General features: G+C 26.5%; 1 protein-coding gene across 2 annotated transcripts in view; it reads right to left on the bottom strand.

Annotated features, from left to right (window-relative positions):
• Positions 1–27466, bottom strand: part of LOC148944115 (uncharacterized) — a 285083-nt gene that overhangs the window by 164689 nt on the left and 92928 nt on the right. For both annotated transcript variants that reach the window (XM_089100272.1, XM_089100273.1), the window contains exons 13-14: positions 26023–27108; positions 24715–24947 (exon numbers count right to left, since the gene is read on the bottom strand). In XM_089100272.1, coding sequence (XP_088956398.1) covers positions 24715–24947; positions 26023–27108 — 1319 coding nt within the window. The remainder of the gene's footprint in view (positions 1–24714; positions 24948–26022; positions 27109–27466) is intronic.

Here is a 27466-nt window from a genome sequence, read left to right as displayed (position 1 = left end):
ATTTTGAAGTTTCTACAACAACGCTATCTATAAAAAAAACCTTCTATGCCTCCAGGGCATAACTTACAACCCTTGCCCTGATGACTGTGGGGGGTTGTCATCCTCAAAGACATAATTACCAGAATTTCAACTACGTTGATAAAAAATGGCTATCTCAAAATTTTGATTGGATGGGTTTGGGGAAATGGTGGGCGTAATACGAAGAATTAAAATTTTCCAGGAGTAGTTATATTATGTATATGTTATTTATTATATTATAATATATATATATATATATATATATATATATATATATATATATATATATATATATATATATATATATATATATATATATATATATATTATATATAATAATATATAATATTATTTACTTACTCACCTCAATCGGCAAACAAAAAAAGAACAAAACCTAAAATACGAAAACGTAATCCCCCCCACCCCCCAAAAAAATCAATGAAATTAAAACCAGATTTACAAGAAACTTTATACTCTGACAACAAAAAAATAAATCTAAATAAAAACCTTTACTTCCTAATAAAAATTTCAACCCATCACAAACAAGTTCAGCCTTATACAAAAGCTCAAAATAAACATGCACAAATAAAACCATCCAAGTATAAAAATTTAAATGCAAAACACAATTTAAATATTATAAACAAAAACTTCGAACACTGACAAAACCTAAAATCCAAGTTAAAAAAAAAACAAAAAAAACTTTAACTTCCCATATAAAAACAAAATATAAGGTTCCCTTTTGATTTAATTTGGAAGCTTATAGCTTATTTAAAAAAAAGGTTCTTAAGCATATGACGAATAGTTAACAATTTTCATTTTCAGGTTCCTTTTTGATTCAACATGGAAGAAGAAAGCTTAAGGATCATGTAAGTAAGTTATATATTATTTTAAATGTTTTTACGCACATGACTAATAGTCAATATTTTTTCTTTTTCAGGTCCCTTTTTGATTTAATACGGAAGAGCAAAGCTTGGGGATCATGCAAGTAAGTCATATTTTATTTTTAAAAAATGTTCTTAAACATATGACTAATAGTTAAAACTTTTCTTTTTCAAGTTCCCTTTTGATTTAACATGGAAGAGGAAAGCTTAAGAATCATGCAAGTAAGTTATATATTATTTTAAAAAAATTTTCTTAAGCATATGACTAATAGATAGCATTTTTCTTTTTCAGGTTCTCTTTTGATTCAAAAAGGAAGAAGAAAGCTTAAGGATCATGTAAGTTAGTTAAATAATATTTTTTTAAAAAATGCTCTTAAACATATGACTAATAGTTAACACTTTTCTTTTTCAAGTTCCCTTTTGATATAACATGGAAGAGGAAAGCTTAAGGATCAAGTAAGAGAGTTATAGCATATTTTAAAAAAATTGTCTACAACAGATGACTAACATCTAAAATATTTATTTTACCTTGTCTGTTTTGATTAGAAATTGAAGAGTAAATATTAGGGATCCTTAACGTTCTTTCTTGATTATTTTTTAAAAAAAAGCTCGCAACAAAATTCCGTATATTTATCACTCCTAAAGTTCCATGTCCCCTTTTGAGAGAACAGTGAAGAGGAAAGCTCCATGCTCATGTAAGTAAGTTATATATTATTTTAAAAAAATGTTATAAAGAATATTAATCAGATTTTTAACAATTATGTTTTAGCGTCCATTTTTAATAAAAAAGTTATGCTTAAGCTTAAGTATCACTTAAGAAATTTCAATATATTCTTTTTAAAAAAGCTCTTAAACATATGACTAATAGTTAACACTTTTCTTTTTCAAGTTCCCTTTTGATTTAACATGGAAAAAGAAAGCTTAAGGATCATAAAAGTAAGCTATGTATTATTTGAAAAAATGATCTTAAACATATTACTAATAGTTAACATTTTTCTTTTTCAGGTTCCCTTTTGATTTAACATGGAAGAGGAAAGCTTAGGGATCATGTAAGTAAGTTCGATATTATTTAAAAAAAATGTTCTTAAGCATATGACTAACAGTATACGTATTCCTTTTTCAGGGTCCCTTTTTATTCAATAAAGAAGAAGAAAGCTTAAGGATCATGTAAGTAAGTTATTCATTATTTTAAAAAATGTTCTTAAGTTCTTAAATGTTCTTAAATGTTAGTTAACACTTTTCTTTTTCAGGTTCCCTTTTGATTCAAAAAGGAAGAACAAAGCTTAGGTATCATGAAAGTAATTCATATATTATATTAAAAAAATGTTCTTAAACATATGAATAATATATAAAATTTGTCTTTTTAAGGTTTTCTTTTGATTAGAAAATTAATAATAAAGCTTAAGTATCATTTAATTTATTTAAATATTTTTTTTTTAAAAAGATCGTAAAAATATGACTAAAATTTAACACTTTTATTTTTCAAGTTCTTTTTTGATTTAACATGGAAGAGGAAAGCTTAGGGATGATATAAGTAAGTTAAATCTTATTTTAAAAAATGTTCTTAAACATATGAATAATAGTTAACATTTTTCTTTTTCAGCTTCCCTTTTTATTCAAAATGGAAGAAGAAAGCTTAAGTATCACGTAAGTTAGTTAAATATTATTTTTTTTTAAAAAGCTCTTAAACATATGACTAATAGTTAACACTTTTCTTTTTCAAGGTCCTTATTGATTCAACAAGGAAGAAGAAATCCTGGGAATCATAAAAGAGATTCATAACTTATTTAAAAACAATTGAATGCGAAATTTTTACAATATCTAACATAACTATTTTATATGCTCCATTTTGATTAATAATTTAAGAATAAATATTAATTATAATTAACTATTTGTATTTATTATTTTTTTTTTTAAAAGATAATAAAATAATTAATTACATTCTAAACTTTTCATGTGATGGTTAAGGAGTGTTTCAAAAATGAATAGGAAAGCTTGGGAATCAAGAAATATATTCAAATATTATTTTAAAACAATGTTATTCAAAATATGACCAACCGTTAAAACTTGTATTTTTCATTTTCCCTGTATATAACAAATGTAGTAATAAATCTTAATGATCGGTTCAGATATGTATATATTATTTTTTTTAAAAAAAGATATTAAAAAGCCGCAGAATGTATAAAAATTTTATTTTAATATTAACAGTTTGATACAAAATTGTCTAAGAAAGCTTAGGGATCATGTAATAGATTCTTAGCTCATTTTAAAACTATGTTCAACAGAATTTTTATTATATCTAAAATTTCAAATGGTTATGTACCATTTTGATTCAAAAATGTAGATGTATGCATATTTATCAATAATGTTATTAAAATATTATTTTTTTTTAAAAAGATCTTTATACTATTCCATTTTTTCTACACTTTTATTTTTATATGTCCCTTTTGTGTTAACCTGTTCTAGGAAAGCTTGAGGATCATGAAAGAAAGTTATATATTATTTTAAAAAAATTTTCTTAAACATATGACTAATAGTTAACATTTTTATTTTTCAGGTTCCCTTTTGATTTAACAAGGAAGAGGAAAGCTTAGGGATCATGTAAGTAAGTTATATATTATTTTTAAAAAAAGCTCTTAAACATCTGACTAATACTTATCATTTTTCTTTTTCCAGGTCATTCTTGATTTAATCCTGTATAGGAAATCTTAAAAATCAAGACATATAGTTATATATTATTTTAAAAAAAATGTCATAAAAAGGAGTGCTATGCTTAAGCATTTTAATTGTACTTTTTCCCAGATGAAAAAGTAAGTAAGTTGAAAGCATAAGCTACATGAAAGGTTTTTAAATATTATTTTTTTTAAAAAGCTCATTCAAATTAGACAAATGTATTACACTATTATATTTCAGTGTAATTTTTGATTTAAAATTGAAGAGGAAATCTTAAAGATCATGAAAGTAAGTTATATATTATTTAAAAAAAATTTTCTTCAACATATGACTAATAGTTAACATTTTTCTTTTTCAGGTTCCCTTTTGATTCAAAAATTAAGAAGACATAAAAATGATCATGAATGATTTTACTAGATTATTTTTTTTTAAAAAGAAATTACACCGCTGACGTATGGTTAACAAGTATCTATTTCATGTTCCCTTTTGTTTTAACATTGACTAGGACATCTGGGGAATACTGATCTATCGTTAAAACTAATTTTAAAACTAAGATATAAAACTCTTATGAATAATCGTTAACACTTTTCTTTTTCATTTTTTCTTTTGATTCAAAAAGGAGTAAGAAAGCTTAATGATCACTTAAATTATTAAAATATTATTTTTTTTTAAAAGCTATCAAACATATGACTTAAATACAACGCTTCTAATTTTCAATTTCCCCTTTTGATTCAATATTTACTAGTAAATGTTGGGAATAAGGTAAGTTATTCCGATATTATTTAAAAACAATGTTAAGCTAAATATTTACCATATATTTCGTATTTATGTTTTATCTTCAATTTTTATTCAAAAAGTAAGAATAAATCTGAATGATCATTTATGTTATTACAATATTATCTTTTTTAAAAAGCTCTTAAAAATATTCATTATAGTTAAAAGTTTTCTTTTTAAAGGTCCCTCTTGATTTAAAAAGGAAGAGTAAAGAATAGGAACAGTACAAGTAAGACATGTATTATTTTTAAAAAATTTTCTTAATAATATTGCTAATAGATAACATTTTACTGTTACGTTTTCCCTTGGGATAATGAAAGGAGTAATAAATAATAATGATAACTAAAGTTATATATATATTATTTTTTTTTTAAAAGCTATGACTCATACTCCTTATATGTAAAACTTTTCTTTCTAAATGTATCTCTTGAGTCAAAAGGTTATAGTAAATATTAGTAATAGTGAAATTCATTGATATATAATTTTTAAAAAATGTTATTAAGCGTATTACTTATAGATCACATTTTTCTTTTACTGGTTCTCTTTTTATTAAAAAAGTAATAAGAAAGCTTAAGGATCATGTAAGTTAGTTAAATATTATTACTTACTTGCATGATTCTTAAGCTTTTCATTTAAATCAATAGGAACTTGAATAGTAAAGTTTAACTATTATGTCATATGTTCTAACTTTTATTTAACATGAAAAAGTTAACTAAGCTTAAGGATCATGTAAGTTAGTTATTCATTTTTATTAAAAAGTCTGAAAAAGAAAATGTTAACTTATTAGTCATATGATTTAAGAACATTGTCTTAAAATAATATATAACTTCTTACATATCTCTAAGTTTCCTTTTGATAAAAAAATGAATAAGAAATAAGTAGGATCATTATTTTATGAACAAGATTATTTTTTTTTAAAAAGCTCTTAAAAATAAGACATAAATTAAAATATATTATTATTAAAGTTCCCTTTTGATTTAACATGGAAGAGGAAAGCTTGGAAATCATGCAAGTTATTCATATACTATTTTAAAAAAATGTTATTAATAAGATTGCTAAGATATAACATTTTTCTGTTTCAGTTTCCCTGATGATAAATTAAGGTGTAATAAAGCTAAATGATCATTAACGTTATTTAAATATTATTTTTTTTTAAAAAGCTCTTAAACATATGCCTAATATGTAAAGCTTTTCTTTTTAAATGTACCTCTTGAGGCAAAAGGTACTAGGAAAGATTCGTAACCGTGCAATTTAGTTAAGTATTATTTTTAAATTATGTTATTAATAGAATGACTAAAAGCTAACATTTTTCTTTTTCAGTTTCCCTTTTTATAATAACAGTTGTAATTTAGATATTTGAAAACTTTTGGTAGATAATTTTAATTTTTTTTTTAAAAGCTAATAAAAATAGGCCTTTTTTTTTAAAATTTTCTTTTTAATTTTACCTCTTGATTCAAACGGTTATAATAATGATTAGTAATCGTAAATGTAATATATGGATTATTTTAAAAATTAGTTATTAATAGTATGACTAAGATATTGCATTTTTCTTTTAAAGGTTACTTTATTATTAAGAAAGTAGTAAGAAAGATTAAGGATCAGTTATTTTATTACAGTTTTATTTTTTTTTAAAAGCTATTAAACATAATCCTTATATTTAAAAATTTTCTTTTTAACGTTACCTCTTGATGCAACAGGGAATACGAAAGATTAATAACAGTAAAATTAATTCATGTTTTATTTTTAAAATATTTTCTATATAGTATGGTTAATATATAACATTTTTCCGTTACGTGTTCCCTTTTGATAAAAAAAGTAATAAGTAAGCAGAAGGTACATTATCGAGTTTTTTAGATTATTTTTTTTTAAAAAGAACAAACTACTCGTCCTAAGTTTTAAAGATTCTCTTTTTCAAGGAACCTCATTTTTCACAATGTCATAGGTCATAATGGGACTAAATAAAGTACTTTATAATTAATTTAAAAAAAAATGTAAAAATGAGAAATGATCAGAGCTCAAATTTTTCTTTTTCAGTTTACCAGATTTTAACATTTTTTCGTTTATAGAACAAGTTTAGTTAACTTAATGTCTATATTATTTTTTTTTTAAAGCAATCAATAAAAGTCCTTACATTTATAACTTTTATTTTGAAATGTACCTTTTGATTTAAAAGTTACTTTGAACTTTTAGGGATCATATACGAATGGTAAAGAATATTTTTAAAAAAAGTTATTACACATATGACTAACAGTTAAAATTTTTCTTTTTCAGCTTCACTTTTTATTCAACATTGAAGAGTAAAGATTAAGTATCACGTAAGTTATTACAATATTATTTTTTTTTAAAAGCTCTTAAAAATATGCATTATAGTTAAAACTTTTCTCTTTCAAGTTCACTGTTTATGTAAAATAGAATAGGAAAGATTAGGAACAGTAATAGTAAGACAAGTATTATTTTTAAAAAATTTTATTAATAGTATGACTAATATATAACATTTTTATTTTTCAGGTTACCTGATTATTAAAAAAGTAGTACGAAATATTAAGGATCAGTTAAGTTATTACTAGTTTATCTTTTTTTAAAAGCTCTTAAACATAAGACTTAAGGTTATAAATTTTATTTTTAAAGTTCCCTCTTTATTCAAATATGAATTGGAAAGCTTAAGAACAGTACATTTAATATATGTAATATTTTTAAAAAATGTTATAAATAGTATTGCTAATATATCACATTTTTCTTTTTCAGTTTCTCTTTTGATAAAAAATGTAATAAGAAAGATTAATGATCACTAACGTAATATATAGATTATTTTTTTTTAAAAAGCTATTTATCAGACGCCTAATATTTAAAGCTTTTCTCTTTCATTTTACCTCTTGATGCAACATGTTCGTATACATAATGATAACCGTAAATGTAATTTATGTATTATTTTTAAAAAATGTTATTAATCGTATGAATAAGATATCGCATTTTTATTTTTCAGGTTCCCTTATCATTAAAAAAATAGTATGAACGATGAAGGATCAGGAAAGTTAGTAAAATTGTTTTTTTTTTAAAAAGCTCTTAATCATAAGACTAAAAGTTAACACTTTTATTTTTCAAGTTCCTTATTGATTCAACATGGAAGAAGAAAGCTGGGGGATCATGAACGTTATTCAGAGATTATTTAAAAAAAAATGTCATAAAGAAAATTGATAAAAGATCGCATTTTTCTGTTTCAGTTTACCGTATGTGAAAGAATGTAATTCGAAAGCACCATGATAATGAAAGGATTATATATATTATTTTTTTTTAAAAAGCTATTAATAATTTGCCTATTATTTAACACTTTTCTTTTTAAATTTACCTCTTGATGCAAAATAGACTAGGAAATATTAGTTATAGAACATTTAAGTCATGTATTATTTTTAAAAAATGTTCTTAAGAATATGGCTACGATATAAAATTTTTCTTTTACGGTTTCCCTTTTGATAAAAAAAGTAGTAAGTAAGATTAATGATAACGAAAGAATGATATGTATTATTTTTTTTTAAAAAGCAATTATTCAAACTCCATAATTTTAAAGCTATCAACTTTAAATTTAACTTTTGATTTAAATTGTTATAATACATAATGTTTCTCGTAAAAGTAAGTAAAATATCATATTTAAAAAAATTTATAAATAATATGAATAATATTTAACATATATACGTTTCAGGATACCTTTTTAGAATGAATTTAAGAATAATGATATTTTATCGATAAAGTTATTTATATATTATTTTTTTTTTAAAAAGATAATACAACTATTCCATTCATGTAACGCATTCATATTTCAATGTACCTTATTAGTCACCCACGTATAGGACAGCAAGGGGATCATGTTCGTTAGTCCCATACTATTTAAAAAAAATTTTATTCTAAATATGAATAACAGTTATCATTTTTCTTTTTTAGCTTCCCTTTTGATTAAAAATTTTAGAAGAAAGCTTAAGTATCACGTAATTTATTTAAATGTTATTTTTTTAAAAAAGCACTTAAACATAAGAATTAAATTCAAGGTTTTCATTTCTCAAATTCCCCTTTAAATTCAACCTTTAATAGTACAGCTAAGTAATCAACTAATTTTTTCCTATCTCATTTAAAAACAATGTTAATCAAAATGATTATTCTATTTATCATTTTTCTTTTTTAGGCTCCATTTTGAAACAAAAAGGAAGAAGAAAGCGGATGGATCATTAACGGTCTTAATATATTATTTTTTTTTTAAAAAGAACATTCTCATATTCCAATTTTTTAACACTCTTATTTCTCTTTGTCCTTTTTGAGACACCTGTGTCTTAGAAAGCCGGGTAATCAGGTAAGTTTTACCGTAAATATTTAAAAAAAATGTAATACATAATATTAATCACATTTATCGGTTCTATTTTTCATCTTCACTTTTTATTCAAAAAGGAAGAAGAAAGCTAAAGTATCACTTACTTTATTTCAATATTATTTTTTTTTAAAAGCTATTACACATTAGAAGTAAATATAACGCTCTTATTTTTCAAGTTCCTTTTTGATTTAACATTGACTAGTAAATCTTGGGGATCATGTACGTTATTCCTATATTATTTAAAAACATTGTTATAAGAAATATTAATCAGATTATTCGTTTTTATTTTTCATCCTCCATTTTTATTAAATATTTAATGCTAAAGCTTAATTATTATGTAAATTATTAAAATATTATTTTTTTTTAAAAGCTCTAAAACATCAGACTAATATTTAACAGTTCTATATATTAAGTTCCCCTTTTGATTCAACATGGAATAGGAAAGCTTGGTGATAAATTAATTTTTTCCTATCAAATTTAAAAAAAATGGAAATCAAAAGTTTAAAAATATTTTTCATTTTTCTTTTTTAGGTTCCAGGTAGATACAAAAAGGAAGAAGAAAGCATATGTATTCATATAGTATTTTATATATTATTTTTTTTTTAAAAGATATGAATACTTTTACTAATATTCATCACACTTCTATCTATATGTAACTTTTTAGACATCACTGTCTTATAAATCCTGGTGTTCATGTACGATTGGCCCTTCACATTTAAAAACAATGTTAATCAAAATGTTAATCATAGTATTCATTTTTCTTTTTTAGCTTCCAATCTTTAACAAAAAGGAAGAAGAAAGCTTTTGTATTATTAAAGTTTTTTATGGATTATTTTTTTTTAAAAAGATAAGTCAAATTTTACTAATATACTAAACGCTTATATTGAAATGTACCTTATTAGTCAACATGTTAGTAGAAATCCTGGGGATTCTGTACGTTAGTCCTATCTTATTTAAAAAAAATTTTCTTAAGTTCTTAAATAATCGCTAAAACTTTTATTTTTCAGGTTCCCTTTTGATTCAAAAAGGAAGAAGAAATAATTTTGTTAATTATTGTGTTAAATATATTATTTTTTTTTAAAAAGCAATTTAAATTATGACAAATATTTTAAGCTTTTCTTGTTCAAGGTCCCTCGTTAGTTACAATGTAATAGGTCATCATAAGGCTAGTGTAATTAATTTATGTATTATTTAAAAAAATGTTAAAATAAGTACTGATAATATTTCAAATATTTCTGTTACGGGTTACCTTTTGAAAATATAATTTGGTAGTAAGATTAAGGATCGTGAACGTAATTAAAATATTTTTTTTTTAAAAAATGATATTTATAATATTCCTATTATTTATAACTTTTATTGCTCAAGTTCCCTTTTTTGTTAACATGGTATAGCAATGCTATGGAATCATGCAAGTAAGTTCTGTCTAATAAATAAATATAGTTCTAAAGTAAATTTATAATAGCTAAAATTTCTATTTTTCAGGCTCACTTTTCATTGGACAAGGAAGAAGAAAGATTAAGGATCATGTAAGTAAGTTATATATTTTTTTTTTTTAAAAAGTTCTTAAGCATATGACTAATAGTTGAAATTTTTATTTTTCATGTCTCCTTTGGATTTAACACGGAATAATAAATCTTGGGTATCATGTAAATAATCCATGTATTATTTTAAAAAATGTTATTAGACATATTAATAAATTTTAAAGTTTTTCTTTTTCAGGTTAAATTTTGGTTAAATAAGGAAGAAGAAAGCTTAAAGACCATGTAAGTAAGTTAAACTTTATTTTTTAAAAATGTTCTTAAGCATATGGCTAACAGTTGACACTTCTAATTTTCGAGTTCACTTTTGATTTAAAAAGGAAGAGGAAAGCGTAGGAATCATCCAAGTTAGTTAAATGTTATCAATAAAAAAAATTCTAAAACAAATGACTAATAGCTAAAATTTTTCTTTTTCGAGTTCCCTTTTGATTCAACAAGGAAGAGGAAAGTCTAGGGATCATGTAAGTAAGTTCTATCTTGTATCAAAAAAACGTTCTTAAACATATGACTAATAGTTTACGTTTTTCTTTTTCAAGTTCCCTTTTGATTCAACATGGAAGAAGAAAGCTTAAGGATCATGTAAGTAAGTTATATATTATTTTAAAAAAATGTTCTTAAACATATGACTAATAGCAGAAACTTTCATTTTTCAAGGTCACTACAGATTTTCCCAGAGATAGGACAGCATGGGGATCATGTAAGTAAGTCATATCGAGATTAAAAAACATGTTAGTCAAAAGTTTACAAACAGTAAGAATTTTTCTTTTATTGCCTCCATTCCTATTCAAAAATGTCGGGCAAGGCTGATCAATCATGTAAGTTAGTCAAATTTTATTTTAAAAAAATCTTCTTAAGCATATGACTAATAGTTAACATTTTTCTTTTTCAGATTCCCTTTTGATTCAACATGGAAGAAGAAAGCTTAAGGATCATGAAAGTAAGTTATATATTATTTTTTTAAAATGCTCTTAAGTATATGACTAATAGTTAACATTTTTTTGTCAGGTTCCCTTTTGATTCAAGATGGAAGAAGAAAGCGTAAAGATAATGTGAGTAAGTTATATCTTATTTTTAAAAAAGTTCGTAAGCATATGACTAATAGTTAACACTTTTCTTTCTCAAGTTCCCTTTTGATATAATACGGTAAAGGAAAACTTGAGGATTATATAAGTAAGTCATATATTATTTTTAAAAAAATATTTTTAAGCGGATGACAAATAGCCAGAAGTTTGCTTGTTCGGGTCCCCTTTTGATTCAATACGGACAGAGAAAGATTGAGGATGATGTAAATAGGGCAGATTTTATTTTTTAAAAAATATTTTAAAGCATATGAATAATAGCTAAAAGTTTCCTTTTTCAGGTTCCCTTTTGATTCAACATGGAAGAAGAAAGCTTGAGGATCATGCAAGTAAGTTATATATTATTTAAAAAAAATGTTCTTAAGCGTATGACTAATAGCTAAAATTTTTCTTTTTCAGGTTCCCTTTTGATTCAACATGGAAGAAGAAAGCAAAGGGATCATATAAGTTAGTTATATCTTATATTTAAAAAATGGTCTTAAACATATGACTAATAGTTAACACTTTTCTATTTCAGGGTCCCTTTTGATTCAACATGGAAGAAGAAAGCTTAAGAATCATATAAGTAAGTTATATATTATCATACAAAAAAGTTCTAAAGCGTATGAATAATAGCTCAAAATTTACTTTTTAAGTATACCTGTTTACTAAACAAGGAAGAAGAAAGCTTAAGGATCATGTAAGTAAGTTATATATTATCTTAAAAAAATGTCCTTAGCATATGACTAATAGTTATCATTTTTCTTTTTCAGGTTCCCTTTTGATTCAACATGGACGAAGAAAGCTTAAGGATCATGTAAGTAAGTTATATATTTTTTTTTTTTAAAATGTTCTTAAGCATATGACTAATAGTTAACATTTTTCTTTTCAGGTTCCCTTCTGACTCAAAAAGAAAGAACAAAGCGTAAAGAGAATGTAATTAGTGCATATTTTATTTAAAAAAAATATCTTTAAGCATACGACTAATAGCTAGAATTTTTCTTTTTCAGGTTACCATTTTACTCAATATGAACGAAGAAAGTTTAATGATTATGTAAGTATAGTTATATATTATTTTTAAAAAATGCTCTTAAGCATATGAGTAATAGTAGACATTTTTATTTTTCAGGTTCCCTTTTCATTCAACATGGAAGAAGAAAGCTTAAGGATCATGTAAGTAAGTTATATATTATTCTTAAAAACATTTCTTAAGCATATGACAAATAGTTAACATTTTTCTTTTTCAGGTTCCCTTTTGATTCAACATGGAAGAACAAAGTTTAACTATCATGTAAATTATACATTGTTGTTAAAAAATGTCCTTAAGTATATGACATATAGTTAACATTTTTCTTTTTCTGGTTCCCTTTTGACTCAACATGGAAGAAAAAAGCTTAAGGATCATGTAAGTAAGGTATATATTATTTAAAAAAAATGTTTTTAAGCATATGACTAATAGTTAACAATTTTCTTTTTCAGGTTCCCTTTTCATTCAACATGGAAGAAGAAAGCTTAAGGATCATGTAAGTAAGTTATATATTATTTAAAAAAAATTTCCTTAAGTATATGACTAATAGTTAACATTTTTCTTTTTCAGGTTCCCTTTTGATTCAACATGGAAGAAGAAAGCTTAAGGATCATGTAAGTAAGTTATATATTATTTTAAGAAAATGTGCTAAAGCATATGACTAATGGTTAACGTTTTTCCTTTTCAGGTTCCCTTTTGATTCAACATGGAAGAAGAAAGCTTAAGGATGATGTAAGAAAGTTATATATTATTTTAAAAAAATACTCTTAAGCATATGACTAATAGTTAACATTTTTCTTTTTCAAGTTCCCTTTTGATTAAACATGGAAAAAGAAATCTTAAGGATCATATAAGTAAGTTATATATTATTTGAAAAAATGTTCTTAAGCATATGACTAATAGTTAACATTTTTCTTTTTCAGGTTCCCTTTTGATTCAACATGGAAGAAGAAAGCTTAAGGATCATGAAAGTAAGTTATATATTATTTTTAAAATGCTCTTAAGTATATGACTAATAGTTAACATTGTAACATCTCTGAGTCACATTGCATATGACAATTTAGTGGAAGGCTTGGGCATCATGTAAGTAAGCTAAACTTTATTTTTAAAAAATGCACGGAAACATCTTTATAATAGCTGTCATTTTTCCTTTTCAGGTTCACAATTCGTACAACAAGGACGAAGAAAGGGAGTAGATACTGTGAGTAAGCCAAACACAATTTAAAAAATATATCATTAGTCAAATCACTAATAGTTAATATTTTTCCTTTTCAGGTTCCCTTTTCATTCAACATGGAAGGAAAAAGTTTAAGGATCATGTAATTAAATCATATTTTGTTTTTAAAAAATGTGCTTAAGCATATGACTAATAGTTAATATTTTTCCTTTTCAGGTTCCCTTTTGATTCAACATGGAAGAGGAAAGCTTAGGGACATGAAACAATGCTATATATTATTTTTAAAAAACGCTCGTAAGCACATGACTAATACTTAACGAAATTCACTTTTCATGTTTCCTTTTGATTCAACAAGGAAGAAGAAAGCTTAAGGATCATGTAAGTATGTTATATATTATTTGAAAAAATGTTCTTAAGCACATGACTAATAGTTAACATTTTTCTTCTTCAGGTTCCCTTCTGATTCAATATGAAAGAAGAAAGCTTAAGGATCATGTAAGTAAGTTATATATTATTTAAAAAAAATTTCTTAAGCACATGACTAATAGTTAACATTTTTCTTTTTCAAGTTCCCTTTTGATTAAACATGGAAAAAGAAAGCTTAAGGACCATATAAGTAAGTTATATACTATTTAAAAAAAATGTTTTTAAGCATATGACTAATAGTCAATATTTTTCTTTTTCAGGTTCCCTTTTGATTCAAAAAGGAGGAATAAATCTTGATTAACATTATATTTAGTTATATATTATTTTTTTTTAAAAAGCTCTAAAGCATCTGACTAATAGTTAACACTTTTATTTTCCAAGCTCCTTTTTGATTTAACACGGAATAGGAAAGCTTAAGAATCATGAAAGTAAGTTATATATTATTTTAAAAAAATGTTCTTAAGCATATGACTAATAGTTAAAATTTTTTTTTTTCAGGTTACCTTTTGATTCAAAATGTAAGAAGAAAGCTTAAGGGACATTTAGGTAAACTATGTCTAATTTTTTTTAAATGCTATAAAGTATATGAATAATGTTTAACAATTTTCTTTTTCAGGTTCACTTTTGATTCAACATGGAAGAAGAAAGCTTAAGGATCATATAAGTAAGTTATATATTATTTGAAAAAAATGTTTTTCAGCATATGACTAATAGTTAAAATTTTTTCTTTTTCAGGTCCCCTTTTGATTCAACATAGAAGAAAAAAGCTTAAGGATCATGTAAGTAAGTTATATATTTTTTTTTTAAATGTTCTTAAGCATATGACAAGTAGTTAACATTTTTCTTTTTAAGGTTCCCATTTGATTCAACATGGAAGAAGAAAGCTTAAGGATCATATAAGTAAGTTATTTCTTATTTTAAAAAAACGTTCTTAAGAATATGAATAATAGTTAACATTTTTCTTTTTCAGGTTCCCTTTTAATTCAACATGGAAGAAAAAAGCTTAGGGATCATGTAAGTAAGTTCTATATTATTTTTAAAAAAACGTTCTTAAGCATATGACTAATAGCTAAAATTTTTCTTTTTTAGGTTCCCTTTTGATTCGACATGGAAGAAGAAAGCTTAAGGATCATGTAAATTAGTTATATCTTATTTTTAAAAAATGCTCTTAAACATATTCCTAATAGTTAACATTTTTTCTTTTTCAGGGTCCCTCTTGAAGCAAAAATGAATAAGACAGCAAAGGAACAATGTAAGTAAGTTATGTATTATTTTAAAAAAATGTTATTCAAAGTAATGCATAAAGCAATAGTATAAATTTTAATGTTTACCTTTTGTCACAAAAAGTAGTAGTAAAGAGTAAGGATCATTTAAATAAATTATATATTATTTTAAAAAAATGTTCTTAAGCATATGACTAATAGTTGACATTTTTCTTCTTCAGGTTCCCTTTTGACTCAACATGGAAGAAGAAAACTTAAGAATCATGTAAGTAAGTTATATATTATCTAAAAAAAATTCCTTAACCATATGACTAATAGTTAACATTTTTCTTTTTCAGGTTCCCTTTTGACTCAACATGGAAGAAGAAATTTTAAGGATCATGTAAGTAAGTTATATATTGTTTAAAAAAAATTTCATAAGCATACGACTAATAGTAAAAATTTTTCTTTTTCAGGTTCCCTTTTGATTCAACATGGAAGAAGAAAGTTTAAGGACCATGTAAGTAAGTTATATATTATTCTTAAAAACATTTCTTAAACACATGACTAATAGTTAACATTTTTTTGTCAGGTTCCCTTTTGATTCAACATGGAAGAAGAAAGCTTAAGGAGCATGTAAGTAAGTTATATCTTATTTTTAAAAAAGTTCTTAAGCATATGACTAATAGTTAACATTTTTCTTTTTCAAGTTCCCTTTTGACCAAACATGGAAAAAGAAATTTTAAGGATCATATAAGTAAGTTATATCTTGTTTTAAAAAAAGTTCTTAAGCATACGACTAATGGTTAACATTTTTCTTTTTCTGGTTCCCTTTTGACTCAACATGGAAGAAAAAATCTTAAGGATCATGTAAGTAAGGTATATATTATTTTTTAAAAATGTTCTTAAGCATATGACTAATAGTTAACATTTTTCCTTTTCAGGTTCCCTTTTCATTCAACATGGAAGATGAAAGCTTAAGGATCATGTAAGTAAGTTATATATTGTTTTAAAAAAATGTTCTTAAGCATATGACTAACAGTTAACATTTTTCTTTTTCGGGTTCCCTTCTGATCCAACATGAAAGAAGAAAGCTTAAGGATCATGTAAGTAGGTTATATCTTATTTAAAAAAAAGTTCTTAAGCATATGACTAATAGTTAACATTTTTCTTTTTCTGGTTCCCTTTTGACTCAACATGGAAGAATAAAGCTTAAGGACATGTAACTAAGGTATATATTATTATAAAAAAATGTAATTAAGCTTAACAATACCTGTTCACAATTTTTCTTTTTCAGTTTACCTTTGATTGAGCATTTAAGAGGAAAGTTTTCGGGCCATGTAAGTAAGCTAGTCATTATTTTAAAAAATTGCAACACGTAATTTGACTATCGGTTGGCGTTTTGACATTTCAGGTTTAAATTGGATTCAATATGAAAGATGAAAGCTTACGGATTATGTGAGTAAGTTATATATTGTTTTAAAAAAAAATGTGACAAATAGTTAACATTTTTCTTTTTCAGGTTCCTTTTTGATTCAACATGGAAGAACAAAGCTTAACGATCACGTAAGTTATATGTTATTGAAAAAAAATGTCCTTAAGTATATGGCAAACAGTTAGCATTTTTATTTTTTGGGTTCCCTTTTGATTCAATATGGAAGAAGAAAGCTTAAGGATCATTTAAATTATATGTTATTTTAAAAAAAATGTTCTTAAGCATATGAATAATAGTTGACATTTTTCTTTTTTAGGTTCCTTTTTGACTCAACATGGAAGAAGAAAGCTTAAGGATCTTGTAAGTTAAGTTATATATTATTTTAAAAAAAATTCCTTAAGCATATGACTAATAGTTAGCATTTTTCTTTTTCAAGTTCCCTTTTGATTAAAGATGGACAAACAAAGCTTAAGGACCATGTAAGTAAGTCATATTCTATTTTTAAAAAATTGTTTTTAAGCATATGACTAATAGTCAATATTTTTCTTTTTCAGGTCCCCTTTTGATTTAACATGGAAAAAGAAAGCTTGAGGAGGTTGAAATAAAGTCATATTTTATTCTAAAAAACATTTCTTTAGCATATGACAAACACTTAAAATATTCATTTTTCTGGGTCCCTTTTCACTCAACATGGAAGAAGAAATCTTAACGAGCATGTAAGGTATATATTATTTAACAAAAATGTCCTTAAGTATATGACTAATAGTTAACATTTTTCTTTTTCAGGTTCCCTTTTGATTCAACATGGAAGAAGAAAGCTTAAGGATAATGTAAGTAAGTTATATATTATTTTTAAAAAAGTTCTTAAGCATATGACTAATAGTTAAAATTTTTCTTTTTCAGGTATCCTTTTGATTCAACATGGAAGAAGAAAGCTTAAGGATCATGTAAGTAAGTTATATATTATTTTAAAATTATGTTCTTAAGCACTTGACTTATAGTTAACCTTTTTCTTTTTCAGGTTCCCTTTTGATTCAAAATGGACGAAAAAAGCTTAAGGATCATGTAAGTAAGTGATATATTATTTTAAAAAAATGTTCTTAAGCATATGACTAATAGTTAGTCATAGTTAGCAATAGTTAGTCATTTTTCTTTTTCAGGTTTCCTTTTGATTCAACATGGAAGAAGAAAGCTTAAGAATCATGTAACTATGTTATATATTATTTAAAAAAAATTCCTTAAGCATATGATTAATAGATAACATTTTTCTTTTTCAGGTTCCCTTTTGATTAAACATGGAAAAAGAAAGATCATATAATTAAGTTATGTATTATTTAAAAAAAATTTCTTAATCATATGAATTACAGACAAAATTTTTCTTTTTCAGGTTCCCTCTGGATTCAAAATGGACGAAGAAATGTTAATAAGCATAAGTTATCTACAATTTTAAAAAACAATTCTTAAGCATATGGCTCATAGTTGAAATTTTTCTTTTTAAGGTTTCCTTTTGATTAAACATGGAAGAAGAAAGCTTAAGGAGCATGTAAGTCAGTTATATATTATTTTAAAAAAAATTTATTAAGCATATGAATAATATTTAACATTTTTCTTTTTCAGGTTCCCTTTTGATTCAACATGGAAGAAGAAAGCTTAAGGATCATGTAAGTAAGTTATATATTATTTTTTTTAAATGATCTTAAGAATATGACTTATAGTTGACATTTTTCTTTTTCAGGTTCCCTTTTGATTCAACATGGAAGAAGAAAGCTTAAGGAGCATGTAAGTAAGTTATATCTTATTTTTAAAAAAGTTCTTAAGCATATGACTAATAGTTAACATTTTTCTTTTTCAGGTTTTCTTTTGATTCAACATGGAAGAAGAAAGCTAAAGAATCATGTAAGTAAGTTATATATTATTTTAAAATTATGTTCTTAAGCACTTGACTTATAGTTAACCTTTTTCTTTTTCAGGTTCCCTTTTGATTCAAAATGGACGAAAAAAGCTTAAGGATCATGTAAGTAAGTGATATATTATTTTAAAAAAAATGTTCTTAAGCATATGACTAATAGTTAGTCATAGTTAGCAATAGTTAGTCATTTTTCTTTTTCAGGTATCCTTTTGATTCAACATGGAAGAAGAGAACTTAAGAATCATGTAATTAAGTAATACATTATCTAAAAAAATTCCTTAACCACATAACTAATAGTTAACATTTTTCTTTTTCAGGTTCACTTTTGATTCAAAATTGAAGAAGAAAGATCATATAAGTAAGTTATATATTATTTAAAAAAAAATTTCTTAAGCATATGACTAATAGTCAACATTTTTCTTTTTCAGGTTCCCCCTTGATTCAACATGGAAGAAGAAAGCTTAAGGAGCATGTAATTAAGTTATCTACTATTTAAAAAAAAATTTCTTAAGAATATGACTAATAATTAAAATTTTTATTTTTAAGGTTCCCTTTTGATTCAACATGGAAGAAGAAAGCTTAAGGATCATGTAAGTAAGTTATATATTATTTTAAAAAAATGATCTTAAGCATATTACTAATAGTTGACAATTTTCTTTTTCATGTTCCCTTTTGATTCAAGATGTTAGAAGAAAGATTAAGGATCATGTAAGTTATATATTTTTTTTTCTAAATGCTATTAAGCATATGACTTATAGTTGATATTTTTCTTTTTCGGGTTCACTTTTGATTCAACATGGAAGAGGAAAGCTTAATGATCATGTAAGTAAGTTATATATTATTTTTAAAAAAGTTCTTAAGCATATGAATAATAGTTAACATTTTTCTTTTTCAGGTTTTCTTTTGATTCAACATGGAAGAAGAAAGCTTAAGAATCATGTAAGTAAGTTATATATTATTTTAAAATTATGTTCTTAAGCACTTGACTTATAGTTAACCTTTTTCTTTTTCAGGTTCCCTTTTGATTCAAAATGGACGAAAAAAGCTTAAGGATCATGTAAGTAAGTGATATATTATTTTAAAAAAATGTTCTTAAGCATATGACTAATAGTTAGTCATAGTTAGCAATAGTTAGTCATTTTTCTTTTTCAGGTTTCCTTTTGATTCAACATGAAAGAAGAAAGCTTAAGGATCATGTAAGTAATTTATATCTTATTTAAAAAAAATTTCTTAATAACATGACTAATAGTTAAAATTTTTCTTTTTCAGGTTCCCTTTTGATTCAACATGGAAGAAGAAAGCTTAAGGACCATAAGTTATATTTTATTTTTAAAAAAATCTTAAGCATATGGCTACTAGTTAACATTTTTATTTTTCAGGTTCCCTTTTGATTCTACATCGAAGAAGAAAGCTTAAAGATCATGTAAGTAAGTTATATATTATTTTAAAAAAAATGTTCTTAAGCATATGACTAATAGTTGACATTTTTCTTTTTCAGGTTCCCTTTTGGCTCAACATGGAAGAAGAAAACTTAAAAATCATGTAATTAAGTTATATATTATTTAAAAAAAATTCCTTAAGCATATGACTAATAGTTAACATTTTTCTTTTTCAGGTTCCCTTTTGATTCAACATGGAAGAAGAAAGCTTAAGGAGCATGTAAGTAAGTTATATCTTATATTAAAAAACAGTTCTTAAGCATATGACTAATAGTTGACATTTTTCTTTTTCAGGTTCCCTTTTGACTCAACATGGAAGAAGAAAGCTTAAAGATCATGTAATTAAGTTATATATTATTAAAAAAAAATTCCTTAAGCATATGACTAATAGTTAACATTTTTCTTTTTAAGGTTCCCTTTTGATTCAACATGGAAGAACAAAGATCATATAAGTAAGTTATATATTATTTAAAAAAAAAATTCTTAAGCATATGACTAACAGTCAGAATTTTTCTTTTTCAGGGTTCCTCTGGATTCTATATTGAAGAAGAAAGCTTAAGTATCATGTAAGTCAGTTATCTACTATTTTAAAAAACTTTTATTAAGAATATTAATAATAATTGACATTTTTATTTTTAAGGTTTCCTTTTGATTCAACATGGAAGGAAAAAGCTTAAGGATCATCAGTCATATATTATTTTAAAAAAACGTTATTAAGCATATGAATAACAGATAAAATTTTTCTTTTTCTGGTCCCCTTTTGACTCAACATGGTATAAAAAATCTTGAGGACCATAAGTTATATATTATTTTTTTAAAATGTTCTTAAGTATATGGCTTATAGTTAACATTTTTATTTTTCAGGTTCCCTTTTGATTCAACATGGAAGAAGAAAGCTTAAGGATCATGTAAGTAAGTTATATATTATTTTAAAAAATGTTCTTAAGCATATGACTAATAGTTGACATTTTTCTTTTTCTGGTTCCCTTTTGACTAAAAATGGACAAAGAAATCTTAAGGATCATGTAAGTAAGGTATATATTATTTAAAAAAATTTTTCTTAAGCATATGACAAATAGTTAACATTTTTCTTTTTCAGGTTCCCTTTTAATTCAACATGGAAGAAAAAAACTTAAGGATCATGTAAGTAAGTTATATATTATTTAAAAAAATTTCTTAAGCATATGACTAATAGTTAACAATTTTCTTTTTCAGGTTCCCTTTTGATTCAACATGGAAGAAAAAAGTTTAAGGATCATGTAAGTAAGTTATATATTTTATATATTAAGTAAGTTATATATTTTTTTACAAAATTTTCGTAAGCATATGACTTATAGTTAACACTTTACTTTTTCAAGTTCCCTTTTGATTTAACATGGAAGAGGAAAGCTTAAGGATCATCTAAGTAAGTTATGTATTATTTTAAAAAAATGTTCTTAAGCATATGACTAATGGTTAACATTTTTCTTTTTCAGGTTCCTGAATTTTTCTTTTTCATGGTCATTTTCAGGTTCAACATGGAAGAAGAAAGCTTAAGGATCATGTAAGTAAGTTATATATTATTTTTAAAAAATGTTCTTAAGCATATGACTAATAGTTAACATTTTCTTTTTTCAGGTTCCCTTTTGATTCAAAATGGAAGAATAAAGATTAAGGATCATTTAAGTGAGTTTTATATTATTTTAAAAAAAAATTCTTAAGCATATGACTAATAGTTAACATTTTTCTTTTTCAGGTTCCCTTTTGATTCAACATGGAAGAAGAAAGCTTAAGGATCATGTTAGTAAGTTATATATTACTTAAAAAAGTGTTCTTAAGCATATGAATAATAGTTAACATTTTTCTTTTTCAGGTTTTCTTTTGATTCAACATGGAAGAAGAAAGCTAAAGAATCATGTAAGTAAGTTATATATTATTTTAAAATTATGTTCTTAAGCACTTGACTTATAGTTAACCTTTTTCTTTTTCAGGTTCCCTTTTGATTCAAAATGGACGAAAAAAGCTTAAGGATCATGTAAGTAAGTGATATATTATTTTAAAAAAAATGTTCTTAAGCATATGACTAATAGTCAACACTTTTCTTTTTCAGGTTCCTTTTTGATCAACATGGATGAGGAAAGCTTAAGGATCATGTAAGTAAGTTATATACTATTTTTAAAAAATTTTCTTAAGCATATGACTAATAGTTAACACTTCTCTTTTTCAGGTTCCTTTTTGATTCAACATGGATGAGGAAAGCTTAAGGATCATGTAAGTAAGTTATATACTATTTTTTTTAAAATGTTCTTAAGCATATGAATAATAGTTGTAATTATGAATACAGAGTTATGTAACTGTAGCAGTAGTAATGTAATTATGAAAACACAGTTGTAATTATGAATTCTGCAGATTATGAAACAAAAGTTAACACCCATTTAATGGATAAAAATATTTACAAATAAATAAAAATTGATCCCACGGACAAATACACACAGTAGTTGAGAAAAGAACTAGGAATTCTAAAAGATAGTGGACTAATTACCCCTCAAATGTACAGAAAATTTTACCCCAAAGGTTGGTCAGCCCCAAAGTTTTATGGTCTGCCTAAAATCCATAAGAAAGACATTCCGGTACGTCCTATTGTATCATGCTATAGTTCTCCAGCTAAGGGTATAGGAAGTTTCCTAGCCACCATTTTTAAGCCTCTTTTAAGCACACAAAAATCCTATATAAAAAACTCCATAGATCTTGTTGAGAAGTTAAAAAATCAAAGTACAACAGAAAAAACTATTTTATCTAATTTTGATGCAGTTTCTATGTACACTTCATGCGATGTCCATAAATGTAAGTAGGCCTTACAAAGAAAATTAGAAGAAAATTCAGCTTGGTCGGATTACAAAACTTTGGAAATTGATACGAGAATGACAATTGTTCGTCTTTGCAACAGCTTCTCCTCGTATTTTAAATTCCGAAAAAAAAATTTCCTTCAAATCATGGGCCTATCCATCGGCACTCTCTTGTCTCCTTATTTGGCAAATTTTTACATGGATTTCATAGAACATTGTGCTTTGAATAGTTTCCACTTAAAACACTCTATCTAGTTTCGTTTCGTTGATGATATCCTTTCTGTTTGGGAACATGGACAAGACTCTCCAAGAGATGTGTTGGCACATTTGAACTCTTTTTATTCGAATCTCCAGTTCACAATGCAACTCGAAGATTCAGGTTAGCTGCCTTTCTTGGATGTTTTGATTATAAAAACTGCTCCTAGCCTTGAATTTTCTATACATAGAAAGCCGACTCATAACGATCGATATCTACATTTCTCTTCCCATGATCCTCCTTCGGTGAAAAGAGGGGTAATACTCTCTTTAGTCGACAGAGTTTTAAAAATCTGTTCCGTAATCATATACATTCTGAATTAAACTATGTCAAGTATAATCTTTTCTCCAATGGTTACCCAATCAAACTTATTGAAAATATCATAGATAGACGATTAAAAAAGATAAAACAACAAAATACGGAGCCCGTCCCCCTTGATTCAGTTACCCAGGCAATTGAGAAAAAAACTTTCATCACTTTACCATACATCCCGAAACTTGGCGATAAACTTGGAAAAAATTTTAAAAAACATAATCTTTCTGTTTCTTTCAAAACTGAGCAAAATGTTGAACATTTTTTCAACTCAGGAAAAGAAAAACCCGACTCTGTACTGGGTAGTGGTGTCTACAGATTCCCCTCTTCATGTGGGAAATTTTAAATTGGTATCACCCATCAACAACTATGTAAACGTTTGCATAAGCACAACATTTCAATAGGTAAGTCCTAGAGATTTAAAAATAACAATGACAACTTTGATTCGGCATTGGCTTCGCATATTTTCGTAAATCCGACCCATCTGGTTCTTTTTGGCGATGCAACCTTAATATACTGTAAATGGCCTACCACAAACTTTTAAAGAGGTAATTGACATAAAAAAATACATGAACCGAAATTTAGCAATAAATAGAGATACTGGAGATATTTCATTAAGCCCAATTTACGACAGTTTGATTTTGAAGGACTCAATCAATATTTTCACCCGGTATAACTTGAGAGAACCTATTTGCACATCAAATGATGAACGAATTTGTAGGCCAGCCAAAACTATGGCAAGACAAAGGATTATTGCCCAATCATCTTGGTAGATTTCTTTTTCATTGATTCCAACCTGGTTCTTATTTAGTTTCTTTTCTGTCGTTGGCAAGTAAACTTCGAAAGGTTCGATTTTTGTTGGTTTCTTTCTTTTTTGTTTAGCAATGAGGACGACTCGGCGGGGGTCCTTGTCGAAATATTTGCTTATTTCATCTTCTTCATGGTTCACCACTGGCTGACAAAATCCTCGTTCTTTCACCTTTTTTAATTCTATTTTTCTTTTTGTTATTTTCTTTCCTCTCTGAGTTTCATTTTACATGTATAGCCAGTGTGGTCTCAGATTGTATTTTCATCATCATTTTATTAAGGGTCCCCTTCTCCCTGAATCAGAATACTGGGAACAGCCCTTAGTGTTAAAGAGTGCAGATTCCCCCCTTAATTTACTTCGTTGTTTTCGTGATTTTAGATGATAAAATATTATTTAGTGTCTAAGAGATCAGTGGATACATTTGACTCGTAAACAAATTTGTTATGCGTTTTTGGATCTTATTTTTGAGTAACCCCCCCCCCCCGAAAAAATATTTGAGTAAACCCCCCTCGCCCCCCCCCCCCCGAATAAAAGTTTGGGTAAGGCCTTGTCAGTGGAAACTAATTATTTTGCTAGAATGAATGATCAGTAGAACAAACCTTAAGGCCCCAGTTAAAATTGTATTTACGAAGATTTCCTTTGACAATGTTTGACCATTTTCCAGTTAAATCAGCATTATATTGTCTCCCGCTTAGGATAGAGTATTCAGCAGACATCTTGGCGTTGAAAGTGTTGTCAGTTACTTTCATATTACCTCTAAGACTGCTCTCCATGAAGCTGGATTTAATAGATGCAACAGCATTGAATTTTCCATTATCATGGAGTAGATCTCCTGGAAGTAATATCTAACATTGATATTGGCATTTTATTTGTATTTTTCACTAATATTCTCTAACGGTTAATAAGTTAGTGTATTTGTATGTATGTTAGATAGAAATAAAAAGAAAAGAAAGAGAGAGAGGGGAGATTGGGAGGTGAGAAAGAAGAGAGAGAGAGAGAGAGAGAGAGAGAGAGAGAGAGAGAGAGAGAGAGAGAGAGAGAGAGAGAGAGAGAGAGAGAGAGAGAGAGAGAGAGAGAGAGAGAGAGAGAGAGAGAGAGAGAGAGAGAGAGAGAGAGAGAGAGAGAGAGAGAGAGAGAGAGAGAGAGAGAGAGAGAGAGAGAGAGAGAGAGAGAGAGAGAGAGAGAGAGAGAGAGAGAGAGAGAGAGAGAGAGAGAGAGAGAGAGAGAGAGAGAGAGAGAGAGAGACGTCTACTGAAGGATGTTCTTGATGCAAAAACAGGCATTTTACTAATGACTAAAAGAAGACGCTGAAAAGTAGAAGTCACAGCCACCATTTAACTTTACTGGTAATTATAAAACAAAAATCTCATTTAATATTAACGGTTTCGACAAATTTTATCTTTAGAGCTCTATAACTAAAAGTTTCACATATATATGGTTTAAACGTATCCTTGAGTTATTATATACTGAACAAGTGCAAAAGCTACTATTCTTACGCCAATAATACTACTAACTCACTGCAGCACAAAACCACCTGAGGTCAAGCTCCTCCTCCATCGCAATCTATTCAAAGACTTTCCCTTTACACCCTCCCAAGAAGTTCCCATTTCCCGTAAATCTTTTCTTACATCATCTTCCTACCTCATTCGGGGACGACCTGCTTTTTGCTTGGTCCTAGATGGGCCGAAAAGAACAATCTTCGGCAATATATAATAAAAACAAGAAACAATCGTAGTTTTAATACTAGAAGTTGATACGCGGAACACAGTGGTTTTCAAAAATTGGCTAAAAAAATTGATTTTGTGATAAAAAAAATGATAAAATGATAAAAAAGTGACAAATGAAAAAAAAAACAAAAAACGATCCAAGTTTACTATTAAGGAATAAATTCAAGCCCCATTACTAACCTGTTATCCTTATTGGCTGCTGGGTGATCTTCTTAACAGTCAAGTCAATGCCGTACTTCGAGTTTGTAACATACTGCAAAGTTCCATCCAAACTGAAAACTTCCACGCCACGTCTTGTGACAATAAAGACAGGTTCGTGTTTACCAGATCCCATTGCATACTCTGACCTTAGAACCGCTTTCATTCCCATAAAATCTTCCCCACCAACACTAACAATAAGATCAGTACTTTTTAGCTGGTCTGTGTATACATATTTGCCAGTTGCATCAAATTTAATACCAGGGGAATGGAAAGAGAATCGCAATGATCGTCCTGGTTCGTCAATTATTAGTTTAGTTGCTAATCGCTGGTCACGCCTGGATCCAGGCATATCAAACGTCAATACTACCGACCGTATAGACTGTTGTTCAACGGTTTCTTCTGATCGTTTGAATTCGAATAATACCAATGAATATGTGTCCATTTTTTCAATATTTATGCTTGCAGATGAAGCAAACGGTAGAGAAACAGAATTAGGAATTTGAATTTCACCGCAGACAGATGTACCCAGTACTTCAGGGCTACAGATCTTTTTCCTATCAACTTCAATCTTTGGCTTTATGGTTTGATGACTTGTAATAATAAAAGCTTCAGAGGCTACTTTAAAAATTTCAGTATTTTTCTTTGGCATATTGAATTTGACAGAAACTACTTTAGTGCCATCTATCAACAACTTCCCATCAATAGCGGCTGCACTTTGAAATGTATTACGAACTTTGATTCCAGATTTAAGAAGCCCAGCATCGACTGCCATAATGCCGTTTATATCTACTACAGCTTCAGGTTTTATATAACCATTAACATCAAACATCTGCCAATCTTTTACAGATACTTTACCGGCCATATTTATAGATATCGTTGACGTTCCGTTAGCAGAAAGAGAAAGAGGAAGGCCGATGACTGTTGGGATGGAGGAGACAGCGTCCAAAAATTGGAAAGATTTTGTGTAATCCATTTTAGGTTCCTTCAGAAAATTCAAAATTGGGTCTAATTTGCTTTTGAAGTTAAATTGGTCAAAAATGTCACAATCCGGTGCTAAGCAGAGTCCTGAAAGAAATGAAAAGTTATAGTTTAAAAAAAAATTAAGAAAATCCATGATTGGGTCTAATTTACTCTTGAAATTAATTTGATCAAAAATGTCACAATCTAATACTAAACAGAATCTTTAAAGAAAGCAAAAAGTTTTAGTTCAGAAACAGTTCAGAAAATGAACTGTTTTCATTGGTCAAAAATGTCACAATCTGGTGCTAAGCAGAGTCCTGAAAGAAATGAAAAAGTTTTAGTTTAAAAAAAATTAAGAAAATCCATATTTGGGTCTAATTTACTCTTGAAATTTAATTGGTCAAAAATGTCACAATCTAGTACTAAACAGAATCTTTAAAGAAAGGAAAAAGTTACACTTCAG

The sequence above is a fragment of the Artemia sp. Qi Xiang Cuo genome, chromosome 14 (genome assembly GCF_049724085.1).
Source record: "Artemia sp. Qi Xiang Cuo chromosome 14, ASM4972408v1, whole genome shotgun sequence".
In the NCBI taxonomy this organism is placed as follows: Eukaryota; Metazoa; Arthropoda; class Branchiopoda; order Anostraca; family Artemiidae; genus Artemia; species Artemia sp. Qi Xiang Cuo.
The sequence above is the reverse complement of the archived record's forward strand: the minus strand, read 5'-3'. Positions and strand labels throughout refer to the sequence as shown.